The sequence below is a fragment of the Fundulus heteroclitus genome, chromosome 4, assembly GCF_011125445.2.
Source record: "Fundulus heteroclitus isolate FHET01 chromosome 4, MU-UCD_Fhet_4.1, whole genome shotgun sequence".
In the NCBI taxonomy this organism is placed as follows: domain Eukaryota; kingdom Metazoa; phylum Chordata; class Actinopteri; order Cyprinodontiformes; family Fundulidae; genus Fundulus; species Fundulus heteroclitus.
The window spans coordinates 39,764,847-39,785,341 of NC_046364.1; the positions used below are offsets into that span (position 1 = coordinate 39,764,847).

The following is a 20,495-nucleotide window of genomic DNA, read 5'->3' on the forward strand; positions in this document are numbered from 1 at the left end:
AGTGTCCTTCCTTCCTTCCTTCCTTCCTTCCTTCCTTCCTTCCTTCCTTCCTTCTATGTGTCCTACTGAATTTGAGGCATCACTGTTATTTGAAAACTTGACACCCCAGGAGTTGTGGACTCATTGGAAATGAGTCAGTCACATTAGTGGGCTGTTGAATACTTTCCCACTATTTATTTGCTAGAAATGGTCAGACTCAAATAAAAAAAAAAATAATACTTTTGTGTGGACCCTGTCAGCCCCTGGCTGTGGAGTTAATTTTGCAAACTGAATAACCTAAAAAAGTTGAGCTTAGATTCAAGTGGAAAGTGCTTCAGATTAGAAAAATGTGGCACAAAAGCTGTTTTTTTTGTTTGTTTGTTTTTTGGCGAAAACATTTATAAAACATTTGGTGTCATTTTCATGTTTGAACATATAAGCTGATGATATTTGCCAATAAAAATATTTTTAACTATATGCATCTTTCTTTCTAACATTAGAGCATCTTGATATTAAATCTTTTCTGTATAGTTTTGTTCCTCCTGTTCACTTTGACTCAGGTATTGTTTTATGGCTTTACGGTTTAATTTTTTTTTTTTTTTACTAATCCTGCCTCAAAATCCTGAAATATTTTAAAAGTATGGGATGAATATGACAGAAAATACTTAAAAAGACATAACTGTTAATTAAATGTCAAAGGATCATGTAATGGATAACCATGTAACAATAATCCATCCACAATGACTCAGTGAAACTTCAAAGGAGGCCTGTGACTACAGATAGGCGATGATGATGATGATGATGATGATGGGGGGGTTGGCTTGTTAATCATTGAGTCGGTGCAGAGATAACATCCGCTGAACAGATTTTTTTTATTTCAATCATTTCAGTTTTTGTGTTTTCAGTCTCTTTGCACTCGGACAGGCGCACAGACTCGTAGACAACTCAAAGTTTTTCTGTCGCCCGTTTTCACCGTAAAGATGTTGGCCGTTCATCTTGTGTCTTTCTTCTTCTCCAAACTTCAGGAGGATCCTACTAAGAAGGTAATACTTACTCCCATAAAACGTGTGCGAGTTAAGGCGTATCTGTGTATTTAAATCTTAATGATGTGGGAAAGCAGTGTAAACATTTTATTCATTTTATTTTCAATTTCTTTGAGCAACAATACAAGCAAGATTTACATTGTACATTAGTAGTGCTCAAAAGAAGTAGGTAGAAGTTCAAGAACTTATAAGAACCTACCTCTAATTACAATATTCATGTCATGTAACATATAAGGTCTTTTGATAAAAGGAGGCATTACAAATCAAAGCACAGTTACACGAATACAGTGTCTTATTTTGAAAGCAATTGTACAGAAAGAGATATCTAGTAGTACGTATTGAAAATGTTACAAATTATGTTTAAATGTTTGGGCTACATGCACATTTAAAAAAAAAAAAATACCATATTTATACATGCTTTTAAATTTTCTTTTTACTTCTATATCTAACCCATTCCACAACATAACTCCTGCTTGGCTGCTTGTGTAAATTTAACTGCTTGATCAATTTTATGCCAAGTCTATCAACAATTTAACTCTTCCTTAAAGAAGCAATTCTCTGGGTTAGGTTTCAGAATTGACCCTAAACACTAATGGCATAAATATTCCTTAAAATACAAACACGTGTCCTCACCTTCACATTAAAACTGTCTTACACAAGTGAAACTTAAACAGATAAAGCTGTATTGTGACGAGGTAACATGGGGTTGTAATCAGGTTCTGTGTCACTATTGGTCCTTTGCAATAATTAACACGTCTCTCTCGCAGGGCTGCTGAACACGTCCATTTAACTGCTGCTCTTACAGGGACAAAGTACTGACACTCCCAGTAACGATGCACGCGTTTAAAGTCGAGCAGAGATAGCACATTAGCAATAACGCTGCTTAGTGAGGTATTGTTTCATAAACTCCTGACAGCAGTCAGAGTTCTGCTGGGAACAAATTACGCCTCCAGAAGAGATGTTATAAAGTGCTTTTGCGTAGATATTAAGCACCTAATAATGTCTATTAGCTGTTAAAGGCACCATTAGATATAATGTCGCAGCAGCAGCTGGATACTTAATTGACGAAGAAATTCTTTAAACAATATTTTGGTTTCATGTTACTTTATTTCATTCATTATTTCACAAGTAAAACAAACATTTTATGGTATATATATATATATATATATATATATATATATATATATATATATAATTTTACTATTTACAAGCCATGGACTACATCTGACGGAAAAAAGAAAAGATAGAGGACACTTCAGCTTTCTATATACAGACGCGCTGTATCAGATTCCTGGATTTACTGAGACTTTCTCTCATTTTACCCTCACTGAAAGCTGCTGGCTGCTGCCCGCTGGGAAAAAACAGAGCAGGAGAGAAAAATCTGCCCCCTCCTTTGACCAAAGATCAATCAGTGCACAAATGCGATATCCATCCTATAAAAATATTGTAACTACAGTCAAAAATCAGCTGCTAAGCGCTATTAAAATCTTTTCGCTGCTACCGCCATGGCTGAGACAAAATCATTCTCATAAAGCTTTAAATCTCATTCTCTCTCATACCCAAACACAATACCTGTGCAGTGCAGAGAGAAGCTGTGCCTCATTTTTATTCTCGGTTTAAGCTGATGTGTGATCCCGATATTTACCCCGGTTGATTGCTTTATCCTCAAGAAATAGCCAAGACAATCTTACATATACAATCATACCATAATTTGTATTTTTTGTTTTATTTAAACCGTTTTTTTTTTCTGTTTTACCGCCACCCCCAGGAGACGTTTCCATCTTCCAGGCCTTTCTAGGCCGGTCGCAACACAGACTGCGTGGAGTTAAACCGAGCAGGGCGGGCCAAATCGAGTAGGGTCGAGTAGGGTCAGAGGAATTGAGGAGTTGTTCTGTAGAGAGGTTTCCCACCTGAGACGTGGATTTCTGCAGCTCCTCCACATTTGCCACAGCTGTCATGTCTCTGAATAATCCTCCTTTGCCCGGCCTGTCGGTTTATAAACTTGGCCAGGCCTTAATAGTTTGGCAGTTGTGCCATATTCTTTCCATTTTCAAAAGATGGATCTGAAGATTGTTCGTTAACAAACATCTGAGGAGTTCACAGGACAGCTGGATCTTACTTATACTGAGATTAAACTACAAACGGGGGCAGTCTTTTTTTAATCCGGTGTTTTAAGGCAATTGATAGCAGTATTGGAGTAAATGACGTCACTCTTTTCTGATTTTTATTCAGAATAAATAAAGTCTAAACTGACTTTGGTTGTGACGTGACAAAGAGTAAAGATGCTGAAGAGGAACAAATGCTTTTGTAGGTATTCATACGTTTTGGCTCTGTAGGTACTGATCTTAACACAAAAATTAGAATAAAAAATGCTATTCAAGAGGTAAGTTTGAGTTGGCTATATAATTAGTGAAACAAGGATAAAAGAAGACAAAAAAAACAACAACTCAGGAAGAAACTGATTTGACATGTATTAGTGTATTTTCTTACACACATTTTGCTTTTTTAATTGATGTATTATTCCCTCACAACTCTAATTTTGTGCGATATCGGGTATCAGTCTGTTGCATATTTTTGAGGAGTTTCAGGGGGAAAATTATTTAAAGAGAGAAGAAAAAAATACGGCGACTCCATTTAAAAGTCACATAAAAACAACATCTCTTCTTTTTGATTATATTAACATCTTGTTGTGTTTTTTTTCTCCCCAGACTCAGTGACAGGAGGAGAATCAGTACCGCACACGTCCCGTTCACTCAGCTTACTCTCTCCTCTCTTCTTCCCCCCCCCCCCCCCCCCCCCCCCATAAAGGTGGACAGGTTCCTGCACGCCATGCGTCTCCAGGACGACCAGTTAATCGACATCTCAAAACGTTTTCTGGCTGAAATGAAGAAAGGCCTCTCAGCAGAAAGCACTGCAGCGGCAGCGGTGAAAATGCTGCCGACGCATGTCCGCTCCACGCCCGATGGATCAGGTGGCACATCTTCATTTAAATATACGTGCACATACCAGTGGACAGTAGACATAAACAGCAGCATGTGATGGACCAATTCTCCGTCTCACCTTTTGTTCACGCCTGCAGAGAAGGGACAATTTCTGGCTCTGGATCTTGGAGGCTCCAAGTTTAAGGTTCTCCGAGTTAAAGTCAGAGAGGATGTGGGGATTAGGAAGGGAGGAGTGGAGATGGAGGAGAAGATTTATCCCATACCAAAGGAGCTGCATGTCGGCAGAGCTGCTGAGGTAAAAATACAGAAGTCGTGTTGGTTAGGTTGCAAACAGAAACATAAGGTGACGTCTTTTCCTCTCTCCCCACCTCGCTCTTCTTTGCCTGATTTCTCATCTGTAGTTGTTTGACCACGTCTCAGAGTCTCTGAAGGATTTCCTTCATGAGAAGAACATCGGTCTGGAGAAAAAGCATCCATTGGCCTTTACTTTCTCCTTCCCCTGTGAGCATCCTAGTTTGGATCAGGTAGGACATCCTCCATCCAAACGTCTGCTTTTAATAAACGCTTTCTGCAGTGGGATTCACTCTTTTAGCAGGCGAGGATTGGATGTGTTTCCTCTAACTTACTGATTCTACTCTGCAGGGATTGTGTTTCCTCTAACTTACTGCTTTTGCTCTGCAGGGATTATTAGTAAGCTGGTGTAAGAACTACAAGATCCGAGGCCTTCAGGGGAAGGATGTGGTCCAGGCCCTCAGACAATCCATTGGCCGAGCCGGGGTACGACGCAAGTATCCTCCTCCTCCCTTTTAGGCATTAATACAATTGTTCAAAAAGGCCCTCAGAGAAAGCTACTAACCATTTTAGTTTAAGCTTCTTTTGAGGGTAACTTTTGGTACATTTGTCGATTGATTAAATAACCATCTCAATAAGTCAGAATATAATCAAACTGTAAATGCATTTATTAAATGATTTCAAAAAGTGAAACTAATTTTAGTCATACTTATATACTTCATGAATTTATTTATTCTAATTTTCATGATGTTGCTTAAAGCTGAAAATTCATTGAAACAGAAGAACTGTTATGCAAAAATATGACAACTTTTCTAAAAAAAATACCAACATATTTTTCTGTGAATGGTTTGAGATTGTAGCCATGTAAAAGCATCCTCCATTGTCCAGCTTGTATTTCTATGTCTTTCCTAACTTCTGCAGGATATGGACGTAGAGATCTTGGCGATGGTTGGCGACACTGTGGCGACCATGATGACCTGTGGATTTGACGACCAGTGCTGTGAAGTAGGACTCATCATCGGTAAGAACATTCACCTTGGTTTTTATTCATTTCAGGTTGTACCTAATGTATGTTATAAAGTATTGTACCATTAATTACAATAGACATTAAAAAATGATATTGATTATTAACAATATCAAAGTTTTATCCTTAGCTCTGAAATCTGAGGGGAAAAAATGTGAATGAGTCTGTTTTTTCTCAGCTTGATTTCATCTGGTGATCTTTTCTTTACATTTTCCCAGCTAGATCCTGAATCTCTGCTACTAATGCCTTTAAATTGCAGAGAAATGGATCTGCTCTTCTACTTCTTTGTGCTTCCCAGCAATGTAAAGAAATTATAGAGCACAACACATACTAAAAGTATATTCCATGTTTTCTTTATGCCATTTTTTTAGTACAAATTGGTAAAGAAAATATGTTTGGTATAATTACGGCCGCTAGAGCACCATTAAGCTTACCATGAAGCTGGACATGACAAAGAGGAAGCTAAAACATAAATAAAAAAATAAAAAAAGTACAGATTATTATCCTCTCTCAAAATATTGGCCTCCCCTAAAAGACACATTTAGTTATACATCAACTCCCTCTAGTGGTTTCTCCCAATAGGAATATGTTTCTGTGTGTAGTTCAAAGACAACAGCAGGAAATTGTTTAGTCAGCTGTCAGTAAAAAAAATACTTTGCATTGTATTCTTGTAAAAGTATCGATATCCTTTACATTCACATCTGGTCCTGTTATTAACTAAAACTCCATTATTTTACAGGGATTTCATGTGATGGACCAACACAAAGATGCTCATAATTGTGGAAAAACATACTTACATGCATGCAGTATGTTTCTTATGTTGCTTACTTTTCTTTGCAAAATAACTCAAGCTCAGTCCCAGTTTATGTATATGCTGTGATCTTTCCCTTTCCCTTGTAAACGCAGCAATCCATTTAGGTTATTGTCCAGCTGAAAGGTGAACCTCCACCTCAGTGTCTCTTGCAGGTTTTCCTTTCAGGAATAATAATCTTTTTAGCTCCATCCATCTTTCCATCGACTCTCACCAGCTTCCTCGTCCACGCCAAAGAAAAAGCATCCTCCCACCACGATGCTGCCTTAATGGAGCTGCATAAATGTTTGGCTTTGTATTAATGTGTGGTGTGCATGTTCGTGTGCCCAGGAACTGGCACCAACGCCTGCTACATGGAGGAGCTGCGTCACATCGACCTGGTGGAGGGAGACGAGGGCCGGATGTGCGTGAACACCGAGTGGGGGGCGTTCGGAGACGACGGGGCGTTGGACGATCACATCACAGAGTTTGACAGAGACGTCGACGCGGCCTCCCTCAACCCTGGGAAGCAAATGTTAGAGCAGCGGTTTTGTCTTTTCTCGTGATATGACTCGATGCTTCTCAAACCCTTTTGATCTCTAATCCCAAATGCTTTTTTTCTGGCCATGTTTGTAGATTTGAGAAGATGATCAGTGGGATGTATCTGGGTGAGCTGGTGAGGCTGGTTGTGTTGAAGATGGCCAAACTGGGACTGCTGTTTGATGGGTGCGTGTCGGACGCTCTTAGGACCAAAGGGAAGATAACCACCGCTGACGTGGCAGCGATGGAGGAGTAAGCCGACTTCATATTTCTGCTTCACGACATCTGAAAACCGTGATGAGGCGAACAGTTTTTTTCTTTAGGTACAGAAACGGTCTGAACAACACCAGGAACATTCTGACTCACCTTCACTTGGATCCCTCACCGGACGACTGCATCGCCGTGCAGCACGTCAGCACCATCGTCTCCTTCAGGTCCTCCAATCTGGTGGCTGCGGGGCTGGCGGCCATCTTAACCCGGATCGGGCAGAACCGCAATGTGAGGGGATTGAGGATCACAGTAGGCGTTGATGGCACTGTGTACAAAACACACCCACAGTAAGTCTTCGTGTAGACCTCAAAAATCCCACTAAGAAGCAGATAAATTGTTTGACAGAAAATTTTTAAATTAGACATGGAATATCAATATAAAAGCACAGAAAATAGTTCTTTTTTTAATAAAATAATGAGGATTTTTTTTAGATACCTGATTTAACTCTGAAACAACAAGCCATTATTTATCTCACAAAGTACCCGCAGCATCGAAGCGGGTACAACCGATACAGAAAATTATTGGTTGGTTGTTTTTATTTTAATGTGTCTTTTGCAGCAAAATGTATATATATATATATATATATATATATATATATATATATATATATATATATATATATATATATATATATATATATATATATATATATATATATATATATATATATGTATTATTGCCTGTTTTTGTGCCTAATTTTTGTATCTTTTTTACCACTTTCTTTAAGGCTTGTGTCACAATTTTAATTGTTTCTTTATACAATAATGTTCAAAATCATAAAATACATAAATGCTTTTCAATCTTTTTTCTTTGTACTAATAAATAAAATTTGAAAAAAGTGGCATGCATTTGTATAAAGGAGCTCTCTGAGTCAGTACTTTGCAAAAACCACCTGTTGCTGCAACTGTAGCTGCAAAAACTTTGTAGTTTGTCTGTTTGCACTTCAGTGATACTGAAATTGTTGTAAATTCATTGTAAAAACAGTTCAAGTTCAGTCAGACTGGATGAAGAGCATCTGTAAACATCACATTGTAAGTCTTGCCACAGAGCGCCAATAGGATATTGGTCTGGACTTTGACTAGGCCCTTTAAACACATGATTATACGTTAATCTAAACTAGTCCACCGTAGCTCTGACTGTATGCTTAGGGTCCTTGTCCTGCTAAAAGATGAACCTCTCCTCAGTCCAGAGTCTTTTGCATAATCTATCATGTTTTGTCCCCCCAGGATTGTCCTGTATTTAGCTATGTGGCGTAGAAAACCATCCCCACACCATGATGCTGCCGTCACCATGTTTCATGAGTGGGATGGCGTGTTCAGAATGATGGCCAGCGTTATTTTTGTGCCCCACATTGGCATTCATCGATCAGCTGTATTTACACTGACAGTGAGAGATAGCTGGACTCTATTGACTAGTTTTGTGACTTTTTGAGACATTCAGCTGCACGGAATAACTGTGCCAGCCACATTTTTAGATTTTAGAGAAGCACGGTTCTTCATCCTTTTCACAATTATGCAATACTATGTGTTGTTGTAACCCCGGCCTAATGTGTCAATGTTGTTCAAGGGGTAACGATAATTTAGCAAGGCAGCGCACCTCATCAAAATCACACCTTGTTATCCTAAACATTGCTGTTTTTTTTTGCTCACAAACCTTTTCAGGTATCCTAAACGCCTCCATAAAGTGGTGCGGCGGTTGCTTCCTGAGTGTCAGGTCAGGTTCGTCCTCTCAGAGAGCGGCAGCAGCAAAGGCGCTGCCCTGGTGGCGGCAGTCGCTCAGCGTCTGACATCGCAGAGGCGAAAGGTCAGACATCTCGATTCCATGTATTATAGGTGTCTGCACAATTTTCCTTATGGACACAAAGATAATCCTGCTTGACGCTGTTGAGGTGTGAGACGCTGTATCCCTGTGGCTGCAGGTGGATGAGGCTCTGTCTCTGTTCACGCTGAACCAGCAGCAGCTGCAGCTGGTGAAGTCCAGGATGAGGGAAGGGTTAGAGGCAGGGTTGAAGAGTAAAGGCTGCTCAGTGAAAATGCTTCCCTCCTTCGTATACCACACACCGGATGGCACAGGTATTAAGATAAACCCGACGTTACTCTGGCATCTTTCAAGCTCTAGATGACCGTTAAACAATTTCCCAGCCACGACTCTGTCCGTCATCTTTCTCTCAGCTAAACCCTTACTCCTTTCCTAATATAAAACAGCCCAGACCGTTTTAATTAGTGAGAATGCTATACAGCATTCTCACTGATTGTTTTCCTGTTTTTCTTTATTATTATTATTCCGTCGGCATCTAACTACTCCCGCAAACAATTTTGGTATCAAAACGTTCGGCTCGTTCCCGGCATGCCTGCTATATCTCATGGTTATGCTAACTTTTACACTTTTTAAAATATTTCACTTTTTGTGCAATTTTTTAGCTGTTCCCATTGAAATCAATGCAAATTCTTCACATTCTTCACATTCTTCAAATTCTTCCAATTCTTCTAATTGTTGTAATTGTTGTAATTGTTCTAATTCTTCAAATTTTTCAAATTCTTTCAAATTTTTTCAAATTCTTCAATTTTTTTCAAATTCTTCAAATTTTTTCAAATTCTTCAAATTCCTTCACATTTTTTAAATTCTTCAATTTTTTCAAATTCATTCAATTTTTTTCAAATTCTTCAAATTCCTTCAAATTTTTCAAATTCTTCAAATCACTTCAAATTCTTCAAATCACTTCAAATTCTTCAAATTCCTTGAATTTTTTTCAAATTCTTGAAATTCCTTTAAATTTTTCAAATACTTCGAATTCCTTAAAATTTTTCAAATTCTTCACATTCTTCAAATTCTTCAAATTTTTTCAAATTCTTCAAAATCTGATTTCAATGTTTTTCAGCTACTTTTTCTCGTCTGCAGGGATCTTCTGCATCTTCTTCTCAAATCATTGTGCAGATTAGCATTCTCACTCGAGTTACACAGGAACAGCTTTTTCTAGTTCCTTTTGTTTTTCAGAGTACGGAAAATACCTGGCCTTGGATCTGGGAGGAACGAACTTCAGAGCTATGCTTGTGAGATTTAAAAGACAGAAATCCCGACTTTACCATAAGATTTACACAATTCCCCTGGAGATAATGCAGGGAACTGGAGAGGAGGTAAGACGAGCCTTGTGCCGCCATATTTAGACAGTCTAAACAAAATAAATGTGCAAACATGTAGATGATTATGTAGCAGTTTTAGCTCATTGACATCTTAAATCTCTCTCTCTTTGTCCGGCCCCAGTTGTTTGACCACTTGGCTCAGTGTGTTTGTGACTTCCTGGACTACATGGGGCTGAAGAAAGCTCGCCTACCTGCAGGCTTCACCTTCTCTTTCCCCTGTGAGCAGTCTGGCGTCGACACTGTAGGTGTAATCTCACCAGTTTGAGCTCAGTTACCTTAGGTTTTTAGCCTCTTCTAAAATAACAGCATTTAGGATTATTTTGTCTGTTATAATTTGAAAGTAAACAGATGTGTGCACTGATTACGTCCCTTTGTAGGGCACACTGGTGAGCTGGACCAAAGGCTTCAAAGCCACAGACTGTGAAGGACAGGATGTTGTCAGCATGCTCCGAGAGGCCATCAAGAGACGAAACGTGAGTCCAAATGCCACAAACACTTATAATACAGCGAAGTTAGCTGAAATCATCATTGTTGCAGTCTTGTATTATATTCAATAATAAAATAAGGCAAGGCTAGGCAAGTTTATTTATGAAGCGCTTTTCAGTAGCAAGACAATTCAAAGTGCTGTGAATAAAGCAATTAAAATACTGTGCTGCGATGCTTGTGTGTGTGTTTATGCTGATATAATGACATATTCTGCAGAAAGTTCAATAGACAGAAAGCGGTAACAACGCCTGGCAAAAGGATTAATATTGCTGGAACTCTTTCACATTTTGACTTTAAGAAGAAAAAGATGCAACCTTTGTTAAGCCACATTTTACTGCAACCACAGCCACACGTCTTCTAGGGTATATATCTGCCTGCACATAGAGAATTTTGCCCATTCTTCTCTGCCAGATAACCCTGGTTGTGTTTGAACAGAGTGGCTTCTCAGCTAATTTCAGTTGGATTTTGGTCTGGACATTAACTGGGCATTTGAGCCTCTTGGAAGTCGAACCTGTGCTCCTGTCTCAAATTGTTCACAGGCTGTAACAGATTTATTTCCAGGATTGGCATGTATTCAACTCCATCTCCATGCACATATAACTAATGTGCAACTAATCTATTTAATACACTGTGCCATAACCTGTGCAATGATCCGGAAGAACTTCTGCTGCTATCACCAACTGAATATATGTCAGTACATGTGTATGTAGGCATATGTATGTGTGCATATATGTATATATATGTATATATATATATATATATATATAGATATATATATATATATATATAGATATATATATATATATATATATAGATATATATATATATATATATATATATATATATATATATATATATATATATATATATATATATATAAATATATAAATATTTCCTACTCCTGACTATTGACTGACTATTGAGCCGATGTGACGAGTGAATTTCTCCAATGTGAGAACAATAAAGACTATCTTATCTTCCCATCACCACTGATCAGCTTTGCTGACCCTGGCGTAGAAGTGCATTTCCACAGCATGATGCTGCCAACACCATGTTTCATAGCGGGGACGGTCTGTCAGAGTTGCTTTTTCTCTCAGGACAAAAAAGGTCAATTTCTGTCTCATCCCACCAGAGCACCCTCTTCCCAGATGTTTACTGTGCTGCCTACGAGTCTTTTTAATGGACTCTTCCATAAACAAGTCAAGTCAAGTTTGTTCGTATTGTTTGCAAGGCAATTCCAAGTGCTTTACATCATGATATCATAAAAACATCATAAACACATCGAAACAGTCTCTGCTAGTGAGACCAGTAACAAACATTAAACTGTATGAAGTATAAACATCACAGGAACTAAATGCTGGTTCGCCATGTTTGGTGTTTTGTTCTGGTAAACTCCATTTTTGTGGCTCGACAGTTTTTCTGTTAATAGAATAGAGCTGTGATTTTCTGCAGCTCCTTTCAGAGATACAGCGGCTATCTTGGGTGTTTCTCTTATTAATACTCTCCTTGCTCAGCCTGCCAGTTCATGCATTAGCAGGTTTGCAGTTTTGCCTTTCTCTTTCCTTTTTCAAATGGATGTTTTAATACTTGTATTGTCTTATAATCTGCTTTAACAACTCCACAACTTTCTTCCTGACCGGTTGTTGTGTCCCTTTTGGTCTTCGTGATGCTGTTTGTTCACTGATGTTTTCTAACAAAGGGATTTGAGGGCTTAAAAAGAACAGCTGGCTTTATGCTGAGGTCAAGTCACAAACACGTGGACCCTGGTTACTAATTCAGTTATTTTTGAAGTCAGTGTATTGCACTCGGTTTTATTCAGGGATCTCAGATTAAAACCGTGCATTGCATTTGTATTACGCCCCCATTTAATCTGAGATCCCTGAATAAAACCGTGTGACAACATTTTAAAAAATAAGTTTTGTGGGTCTAAATATTTTTTGCATTGTGTGCGCTGATGCTTGTTCCTCCTTTCAGGAGTTCGACTTGGACATTGTTGCGTTACTCAATGACACAGTTGGGACGATGATGAGCTGCGCCTATGAGGACCCCCAGTGTGAAATAGGAATGATTGCAGGTATGTGACAGTGCCAAGGAGGCGGAGGGTAGCTGCAGTGTCTCCACAGAGCAAAAGCGTTTCCATCAGTCTTTGGGATTGTGGTCATGGAAGCATGACGGTGTGCAGAGATGCATGTGTGCATGTCATCACTTCTGGGTTTATCTGGGCTAATTTAAGAAGCACCATAAATGACTGTTCTAATGCATTTCTATTCAAAAACAGCAAAAGGTTTGGTGCAAATAGCCTAAAAGCAATGAACACACAACTAAAATCAGATGGCATTCTGTGTTTCTAGGAACAGGTTCAAACCTTTGCTACATGGAGCAACTGAAGAACATTGAGAAGATCAAAGAGGGCGGTGGCATCACAAGGACCGACACGGAGGCGCTGGAAGGAGAGGAGGACGAGGTAAAGAAGCAGATTTTAGAGGAAGGGTGAGCTAAAAAGCTTTTATTCAAGCGTTCGTTTCCACTCCTGGCAGGACGTTGTGACGGAGGCAGAGAAGTCAGTCCTGGAGGCGGGAAAATCAAAGATGTGCATCAACACAGAGTGGGGCGGTCTGGGTGATGACCGCTGTCTGGATGACATCATCACACCTTATGACGCTGAGGTGGATATACACTCAGTAAACCCTGGAAAACAAAGGTTATCAGATATTCCCCCGTCTCTGTTATACTCCTTAAAGCAGCAGAAAGACGTGCCGCACGTTTCTCCGTGAGCATGGCTTAATTATTCTCTTCTCTTCCATGTTTAGGTTTGAAAAGCTGACCAGTGGGATGTATCTGGGGGAAATCGTCAGACAGGTTTTGCTAGATCTCACCAGAAGAGGTCTCCTCTTCAAAGGAAACGTCACCGAAACCTTAAAAACGCCGGGGATATTTGAAACAAAATATCTATCACAAATAGAGAGGTATAACAGAAACAGTATTTCGGGTGTATTCCTAGCTCAGTTGTTGTGCGTTAAAAGTTTGTTTGTGTGTGTTTCCTATGGCTAGCGACCGCTTGGCTCTGCTGCAGGTCAGGTCTATTCTGCAGCATCTGGGCCTGCGCGGCACCTGTGACGACAGCATCGTTGTCAAAGAGGTAGGAAACAGTAAAACTACTGGAATCAGCCATGTTTATAGGCCGCAGACATTTACCCGACCACATTTATGCTTTTGAAAAGACAGAATGTACCTTTGGAGACTCTGACATAATGTTACAACACCAGTATTTTTCATTTTTCCACCAAAGTTTGAATCGCTCCTACCACACCAGCATGCGTATGTACAGGGAACTGGACCAGGTTCCAGGTTGCAGTGTGTCAACAAACAATCTGATTACAGCTAAATGAAATACCTTTGCATCGTTGTGTCGGTTGTTTGGTAAATTTTAATTTAGATCTCGTGCAAACTATTTAAAACCAATATTTAACTGTAAACAGATGAAAGAGAGAAAGTGTGAGTGCATCTTAAAACGAGCTCAGGTCTAACATGAGGTGGCAGCAAAAATCTAATTATATAGGACTGATATTTATACACTCCTGGGACATCAAGATTATTCCTAATATGTTGAGATGACTGAAGCATTGATATAATTTACCATAGATTATTCATTGCACGTCCAGCTGATGGAAACCTCCCTTCCTGTTATTGGAATGAAGCAATAAACTGATGTGCTGAATGAGGCTTCCTGATGCAAAGATATGCACTTAGAGCTTGGGTTTGGGACTTTTCCATTGCCCTCCCTCCCCCATTGAACTATGCACACTGACCGGAAATGTTTCCATGACATTTTCATCTATGAGAAAACATAAAGAGATGCTTGATTTATTGATGGCCGGTTACTTTTTAACTTAACGGTTTTCTCCTTTCGTTGCACGTTCATGTCAGCATTAGAATGAGATTGCTGCAGGTCTCTTGATGATTTCTGTGTTGTTGGAGACCTTTTTAAACGCCTTGTGGTCCGCTCTCAACGTGAACTTGTTCAGATGGACAGAGCTTGGTGGTTGTTTTCCTCCACTGATCAGTCCACTATGATGTTAATTCTCACTTTAACAGTCAGGAGCACACCTCACTAAATGTCTAAGGTGTAAACAGGGCGGACAACCTTCAAAATGCCGAGTAATGATGTTTTAATCGTGGCCACCTCATGCGCTAGCACGGCGTTTCATTATGTTGTCATAAATTTAGAAGGTATTTTTATTAGTTTTTATTGTTTAATTGTATTAATTTATTTTAATGTTGTATGTCCACATGTGTTAGAGAAACACACTGGTTTTTCTGAGTTTCCTAATTGTTTAATGAGTGTATTTGTTTTGAACACAACAGCCTCAGAAATTCCTGCTAATCAGAAATAACACAAACTACCACTCTGTACGTAAGAATAATCTCAATCTGACATTGTTTTCATTTTAATTCATTTTCCTGGAATCTCAAACATTTAATCACATTCTTGAATTCAATTTCAGAATCTGACACGATCAATGTTATTTATTCAAAGTAAGACTGACCATGAGTTTTTCTAGGGTTTTTGGGATTTCTAAATCGGCAAAAAAACAACAACATTATTCCTATAAGAGGAACTTTATCATGTATTCACAATCACGCTGATAAAACTTTTACCAAGGTCAAAACCTCCTCGTGTTTTACGCCGTCTGTGTGGCTGGGAATTTATTTTGACTAGATAAACCCTCCAAGGCCATTTTGGAGGGGCCTGTAGAAAAGATGGCAGGCTTCTCTTCACAGTTTATTCTGTAGATTTACGGCTTAATGAGTTCTTTCTGTATGTCGTCTTATGATATATTTGGTCCTGGATCGTTGGTAAAGCCCTATGGTCTTTTAACATATTTAAATTTTATGGTCCAGCCCAACTTAAAAGTAAGTTTTAAAACTTTCTGGTTGCACAACTACTCTTATTTGCTTTTGGAAAATAACTGCAACCTCACCTTGATGTCAACTGATCATTTTTTGTGTTGCAACAGTGGTATTATTTGGCTCAGCTGGTTATTGTTGCAATAGCAATCCTCATTGTGGTGCAGGTGTGCGGAGCGGTGTCTCGTCGCGCAGCTCAACTGTGTGGGGCAGGAATGGCAGCGGTGGTGGATAAAATCAGAGAAGACAGAAGACTGGAGCGTCTGAGCATCACTGTTGGGGTGGACGGGGCTCTGTACAAGCTGCATCCACAGTGGGTTTTTACTCTGTTGCTGTTATTGCATGAATCACGCCTCAGTAACGGCTTCTAACTCCTCAGCACCGCTTCTCTGCTTGCAGTTTCTCCCAGGTCCTGAAAGAAACGGTGAAAGTTATGGCTCCGCAGTGCGACGTGACTTTCCTGCCCTCAGAGGAAGGCAGCGGGAAAGGCGCCGCCCTCATCGCAGCCGTGGTCCGACAGAAGCAGGAGATGTGACCGTGCGTGGCTGAAGATAATAACACTACCCCCTGCTGTTCTCACGGAGGTCTTATAAAACCTAAGGCAGTCGGCCGTTTTTTCTGAATCAACACAGAAGATGGAAGAACTGTAAATGGACTCTCAGAGGGAAATACTTTTAAAAAGAACTAGACTTAAATTAGGTTTTTTTTTTTTTACACATATGTGTAATTTGCTGTGGCAACTTTAGGGATCTGAGAGGAGCTTATTTACAGTAAGCAGAATCTGCCCTTGTTAGCATGCCCTAACCAAGGTTAGATTAACATTTGCTATTTCTGAATCTCTTGGAAGGTCGTGTGTTGTTGATCAGATCCAAACGGTTTCTGTTTCCTTCCCAATAAGTTGGTCCTTAACATTTAACCGGACATCTTTGTTTCTAATGAACAAATGCAACGCTAGAAACAGCATTCTTACCTCCTGATGTTTTTCCCTTTTCATCACATTGCAACCACCACCATCCTACATCATTAGGATTTCATTTGATAAACTAATGCAGTGTAGGGCATAATTTTGAAGTTGAAGGAAAAGGACACACTGTTTTTAGGGATTTCTCTAAAAAAAGTCTTATCAACTAAAGGAGGCCCTCTGTCCGTCTATTAGTGTGTTGCATTTACTACCGGCTTTGCAGATCTGCAGACTTAATTTTTTTTCTAAATTCCTATTTGTAAAATAGGATGGAGAGTGTATATAAATATTAGTTTTTAAGTCTTGGAAAGACGTCAATGGATGTTGATCTGCTTTTAGTTTATCTGTATGCTTTGGTCTTCAGTCTTCCATTGTAGCGCCGGCTGTATGTTCAGGGTTTTTATCCTGCTGGAAGGTGGACCTTAACTCCAGACTCAAGTCCTTTGCAGCTTCTAACAGATATTCTCCCAGGAGTGCTCTGTGTTACGCTCCATCCATTTTCCCATTAACTGCGACCTTCTGCCCTGCCTCTGCTTAATACATGCATGTTGCCTGGCTTCACCACTATGTTTTACCAGAGGGGTCTGAGAGTGATGTGCAGTGTTAATTTCTTTCACTATATATAGCAATTTCCCTAGTGACCCCGAAAACATAGCGATCTCTCAAATGTAACCCAAAAAAAGCTAAATTTTGGATCTCACCTGACCAGAAAACAACGCTTAGGGAATTGTTTTTTCCCCCCATCTCAGCTTTAAACATCCCCGCAGCTTTATCCCCGACCGTTCTGCAGAGTTCCTGAGTTTTCATGATGCTTTTCCCTCCCTGATCTTCATTAACAATCATCTGGGGCCTTCATAGAACAGCTGTATTTATACTGAGAATAAGCACACACATAGGTAAACTATATTTAATTAGAACTGTGAACGCATTTTGTTGCACTGGATTTTATTTAGGGTTATCAGATTAAAGGGGGGCTAAATGCATATGCAAACCACACTTTTCAGATTTTTGGCTGCACGGGAACCTATGGTTTCCTTCCCCCTCATATTTATCTGCTACTTTTATGTTGGTCTTCAACATAAAAATACAAAAACAAAATAATTTTTTGGTTTTGACAAAATGTGGAGGGTATGCATACTTTTGCAGGGAACTATATAAATCACTGTGAATGTAAACTATTTGCCTGTGAATAAAACATTGTTTTGACCTAGTATTTGACTCCTCTGTTCCTCAAAGCAAAGCTCTCGTCTCTCTAATCAGAGCGGTGTGGGAAATGTGTCAAAGCCACAGCTGCACTGCCACATGCCTCTGTTAGCTGTGCACTGATTAGACTCTCACTTTTCCTGACATGAGGGTTTGAGCAGCTGGTTTTAGAACGAGGGATACATAAAATGATTCAAATGAATCTTTTAGGTTGGTAATGCCAGTAAGAACAATCAGCAAACATATGAACAGCTTTCATGACACTCATTTTAATCTCTTGCTTATGCAGAATCTAATTTCTCACAGTGAGCTGTGATTTCCTGACTATTGATGTATTTGTTTCCCCTTTTCAGGGTTTACTTTAGATTTTACCAAGAGCATGGGCATAAAATTGATTACCTAGTTTCACATTAATGTTAGGGCGAAGTGGTGAATTGTAATTAATAAGTAATTGTGAAGGGAAGCTAAATTGTAGATTTTTTCATTTTTAAAAAGACCTTAATGTTTTTTAACAAATCCGAAATAAGCCTCATCCCACTTTTGGAGTTAACAAAGTCTCACTAATATTAAACATCACAATTTCAGTTTGGTTGCTCCAAGTTTTGCATAAATGCGATTATGTTTGGAATTATTCTGGAGAAACAATGAAACCTGTGTAATTAAATGTCCACTGGAGTCCTGGTTTATATGACTGTGAATGTGTGGGGGGGGTTAGTCAGCAGGGCTGTCGGCACTGATGAAGACCGGGAGGAGGACTGGAATCCCGCTGACCACATTTCTCAACAATAAAAACAACAAACACTCTGTTCAGGCTTTGTTGACCTATTCTCAGTCCCTGTGACCACCAGTCTGTCTGTTTCTAATACAGACACACACAATTGGAAGAAAACACCACTAAACATGTGATTTCACACTTTTATCTTAAGATGTAAACTTAACCAGGTGGGCTTTTTATGTGCTTGCCTCTACATGCTGTGTCAGGCTGTGCACAGATGTGCTGACGGTATTTTTAGCACACCAAATCACTGATAGTGGTCAGTCTGTGTGTGTGTGTGTGTGTGTGTGTGTGTGTGTGTGTGTGTGTGGGGGGGGGGATTAAAACATGCTACCAGACGAGGGCGACGTCACACCTGGTAATCCCAGACCGTCCTGACCTGACCTAATATCTCCCTGCAGAATCACACGCACGCAATGACTCTGCAGTTATGCTGCACAGCATGCAGACACAGCAGAGTTACTGACACCAGAGCTCCTGCAGCCCCCCCCCCCCCCCCCCACACACACACACAGTGCACTTTGCTCTAACACATAAATATTTCAGATTTAATATGTGTTTCTGCTCAGATCTTTCAGATTCTCAGCGGACAATCCTCATTGAGCAAGGTGTCGGAGTCCCTTTGTGTGCTTTGGTGTGGAGGAGAATGCGTGCATGTGACTTTGGTCTCCTGCTCCAAACAACAATAAGAGCTTTGACACACACTTGCTATTGGTCGCACATTCACGTACAGACAGATATGGTCTCCAGTAGATGGGCAGAACGGAGCTGCTGGCTCCACCGGTTCATGCGATGGATGGAGATTTGGACTCCCTGCTATGAAATTCTCACATGCTTTACTTTTAATTTCAGAATAGTTTCCTCCAGGAGACAGAATGAGCTTAAAGTGTTGTGTTGAACCCCTCTCTGAAGTGGACGGTGGAAGACACCACCAGCAAAACATCATCTGTGCTGACAGCTGGACAGCCGCTCTGCTGGATCATGGGAAACGTCTCAGGGAAGGTATGGCGAATGGAAAGAGTCAAAAATAATTTAGAGGTGGACTTTTTAGGGCGCTAGTGCGTGAAATGCTGCTGTGTGTTGCCATTCAATTTCAGGTCAGAAGCCACTGTTTTCCAGTCTGCATAGGTTTTTTTTTTTAGCCGTCTGTCATTGTAGGGCTTTCTAAAAAGTCCCATAAAGTTTCCATTAGCCTAGAAGGTATTCATCTGGTGCTGAACAACTATTAACAGAAAAGACGCTTTGATTTTTCCCAAAACAAGGATTTCAATGTTCTCTCCTTAGAAACAAGGTACTGACACAACCAACAAGTTCCTAGTCAACCATTTTTGATAGTCTCTTCATGGTAGTCTCAGTTCACTTCAGTATATAGTAGACAACATTTGCTGCAAAACAGTGCATGTATCTTTTGTTTAAACAGGGAATGCATTAATAGTTTAAGCAACATTACTTTTCTGCTTTGTTAAGGTTTGTGGCTAACTCTAAATCCAGTCATATCTGTGGCCAAAATAGAAAACTAACTTAAGAATGAAGCTTGAAAGGGAAGAAGCAAGCACAGGGAAGCTGAGAACGTGACCAAAAGTTGCCGAAGAGTGATGACCATATGTTTGGCATCAATGCATAGAACAATGTTCTCCCAAGATAAAAGTAGCAATGGCAAAGCCTTCAACTCAAGTTTGAGCTCCGTAAGTAAAGCGTTGCTTGCTAATTTATCCAGTTAGGGGGAGGAAGTCTGGAGAAATGCTGTCTGAGAGCAGCAGCTTAGAGACTTTAGGTACTGGCATCCTATGAAGGGATTTAAAAGAGCTCTGTGGTGAACCCACTCTGTTTATAAGCAGTTTCACTCTTTTTTTTTTGCTGAATTCAGGTAGATGTTTTAATTCCTGTTCTGGTTCTGTCTATTAATGTGCCTCTGATGTGCACAGGCATGCATTAACATCTGTAACATGGGCACCAGACGTCAAGTACACAACAACACAATAATCCTAAAACATTACGCTGGTATTTATAGGAGAACAGAGTTAATTGTCATGTATCAGTTTAGTAGGGACCCAAATGCAGACAAACTGGCAAATGCAGCATTTTTTAATTATAAAATTTAAAAAAACATACACAAGAAGAGCAACGGAGAGCCTGAAAATCA

At 39.7% G+C, this 20,495-nt stretch overlaps 2 protein-coding genes across 2 annotated transcripts in view; both read left to right on the forward strand.

Moving 5' to 3' along the window:
* Positions 1–5: 5 nt before the first annotated feature.
* LOC105938996 (hexokinase HKDC1) lies at positions 6–17,564 on the forward strand. The gene is made up of 21 exons (XM_021307782.2): positions 6–1,022; positions 3,831–3,993; positions 4,102–4,259; positions 4,366–4,488; positions 4,646–4,741; positions 5,177–5,276; positions 6,421–6,604; positions 6,706–6,861; positions 6,933–7,166; positions 8,541–8,682; positions 8,798–8,951; positions 9,874–10,013; positions 10,141–10,260; positions 10,397–10,492; positions 12,480–12,579; positions 12,857–12,969; positions 13,043–13,206; positions 13,316–13,471; positions 13,557–13,644; positions 15,581–15,726; positions 15,813–17,564. Exons 1-21 carry the CDS (start codon positions 960–962, stop codon positions 15,946–15,948), a joined length of 2,832 nt encoding a protein of 943 aa, XP_021163457.2. The 5' UTR covers positions 6–959; the 3' UTR covers positions 15,949–17,564.
* Positions 17,565–19,261: 1,697 nt separating this feature from the next.
* The window catches only part of LOC118556411 (hexokinase-1-like), a 34,736-nt gene continuing 33,502 nt past the window's right edge, over positions 19,262–20,495 (forward strand). Inside the window, exon 1 of the mRNA XM_036136549.1 lies at positions 19,262–19,354. Coding sequence (XP_035992442.1) covers positions 19,334–19,354 — 21 coding nt within the window. The 5' untranslated portion in view covers positions 19,262–19,333. The remainder of the gene's footprint in view (positions 19,355–20,495) is intronic.

Excerpts from the sequence above, each read along its gene's own strand:
- LOC105938996 (XM_021307782.2), top strand. The coding sequence starts at position 960 with ATGTTGGCCGTTCATCTTGTGTCTTTCTTCTTCTCCAAACTTCAGGAG. Across the intron at positions 8,683-8,797 it reads TGACATCGCAGAGGCGAAAG|GTGGATGAGGCTCTGTCTCT; the intron begins GTCAGACATCTC and ends CTGTGGCTGCAG. Across the intron at positions 10,261-10,396 it reads AGCAGTCTGGCGTCGACACT|GGCACACTGGTGAGCTGGAC; the intron begins GTAGGTGTAATC and ends GTCCCTTTGTAG.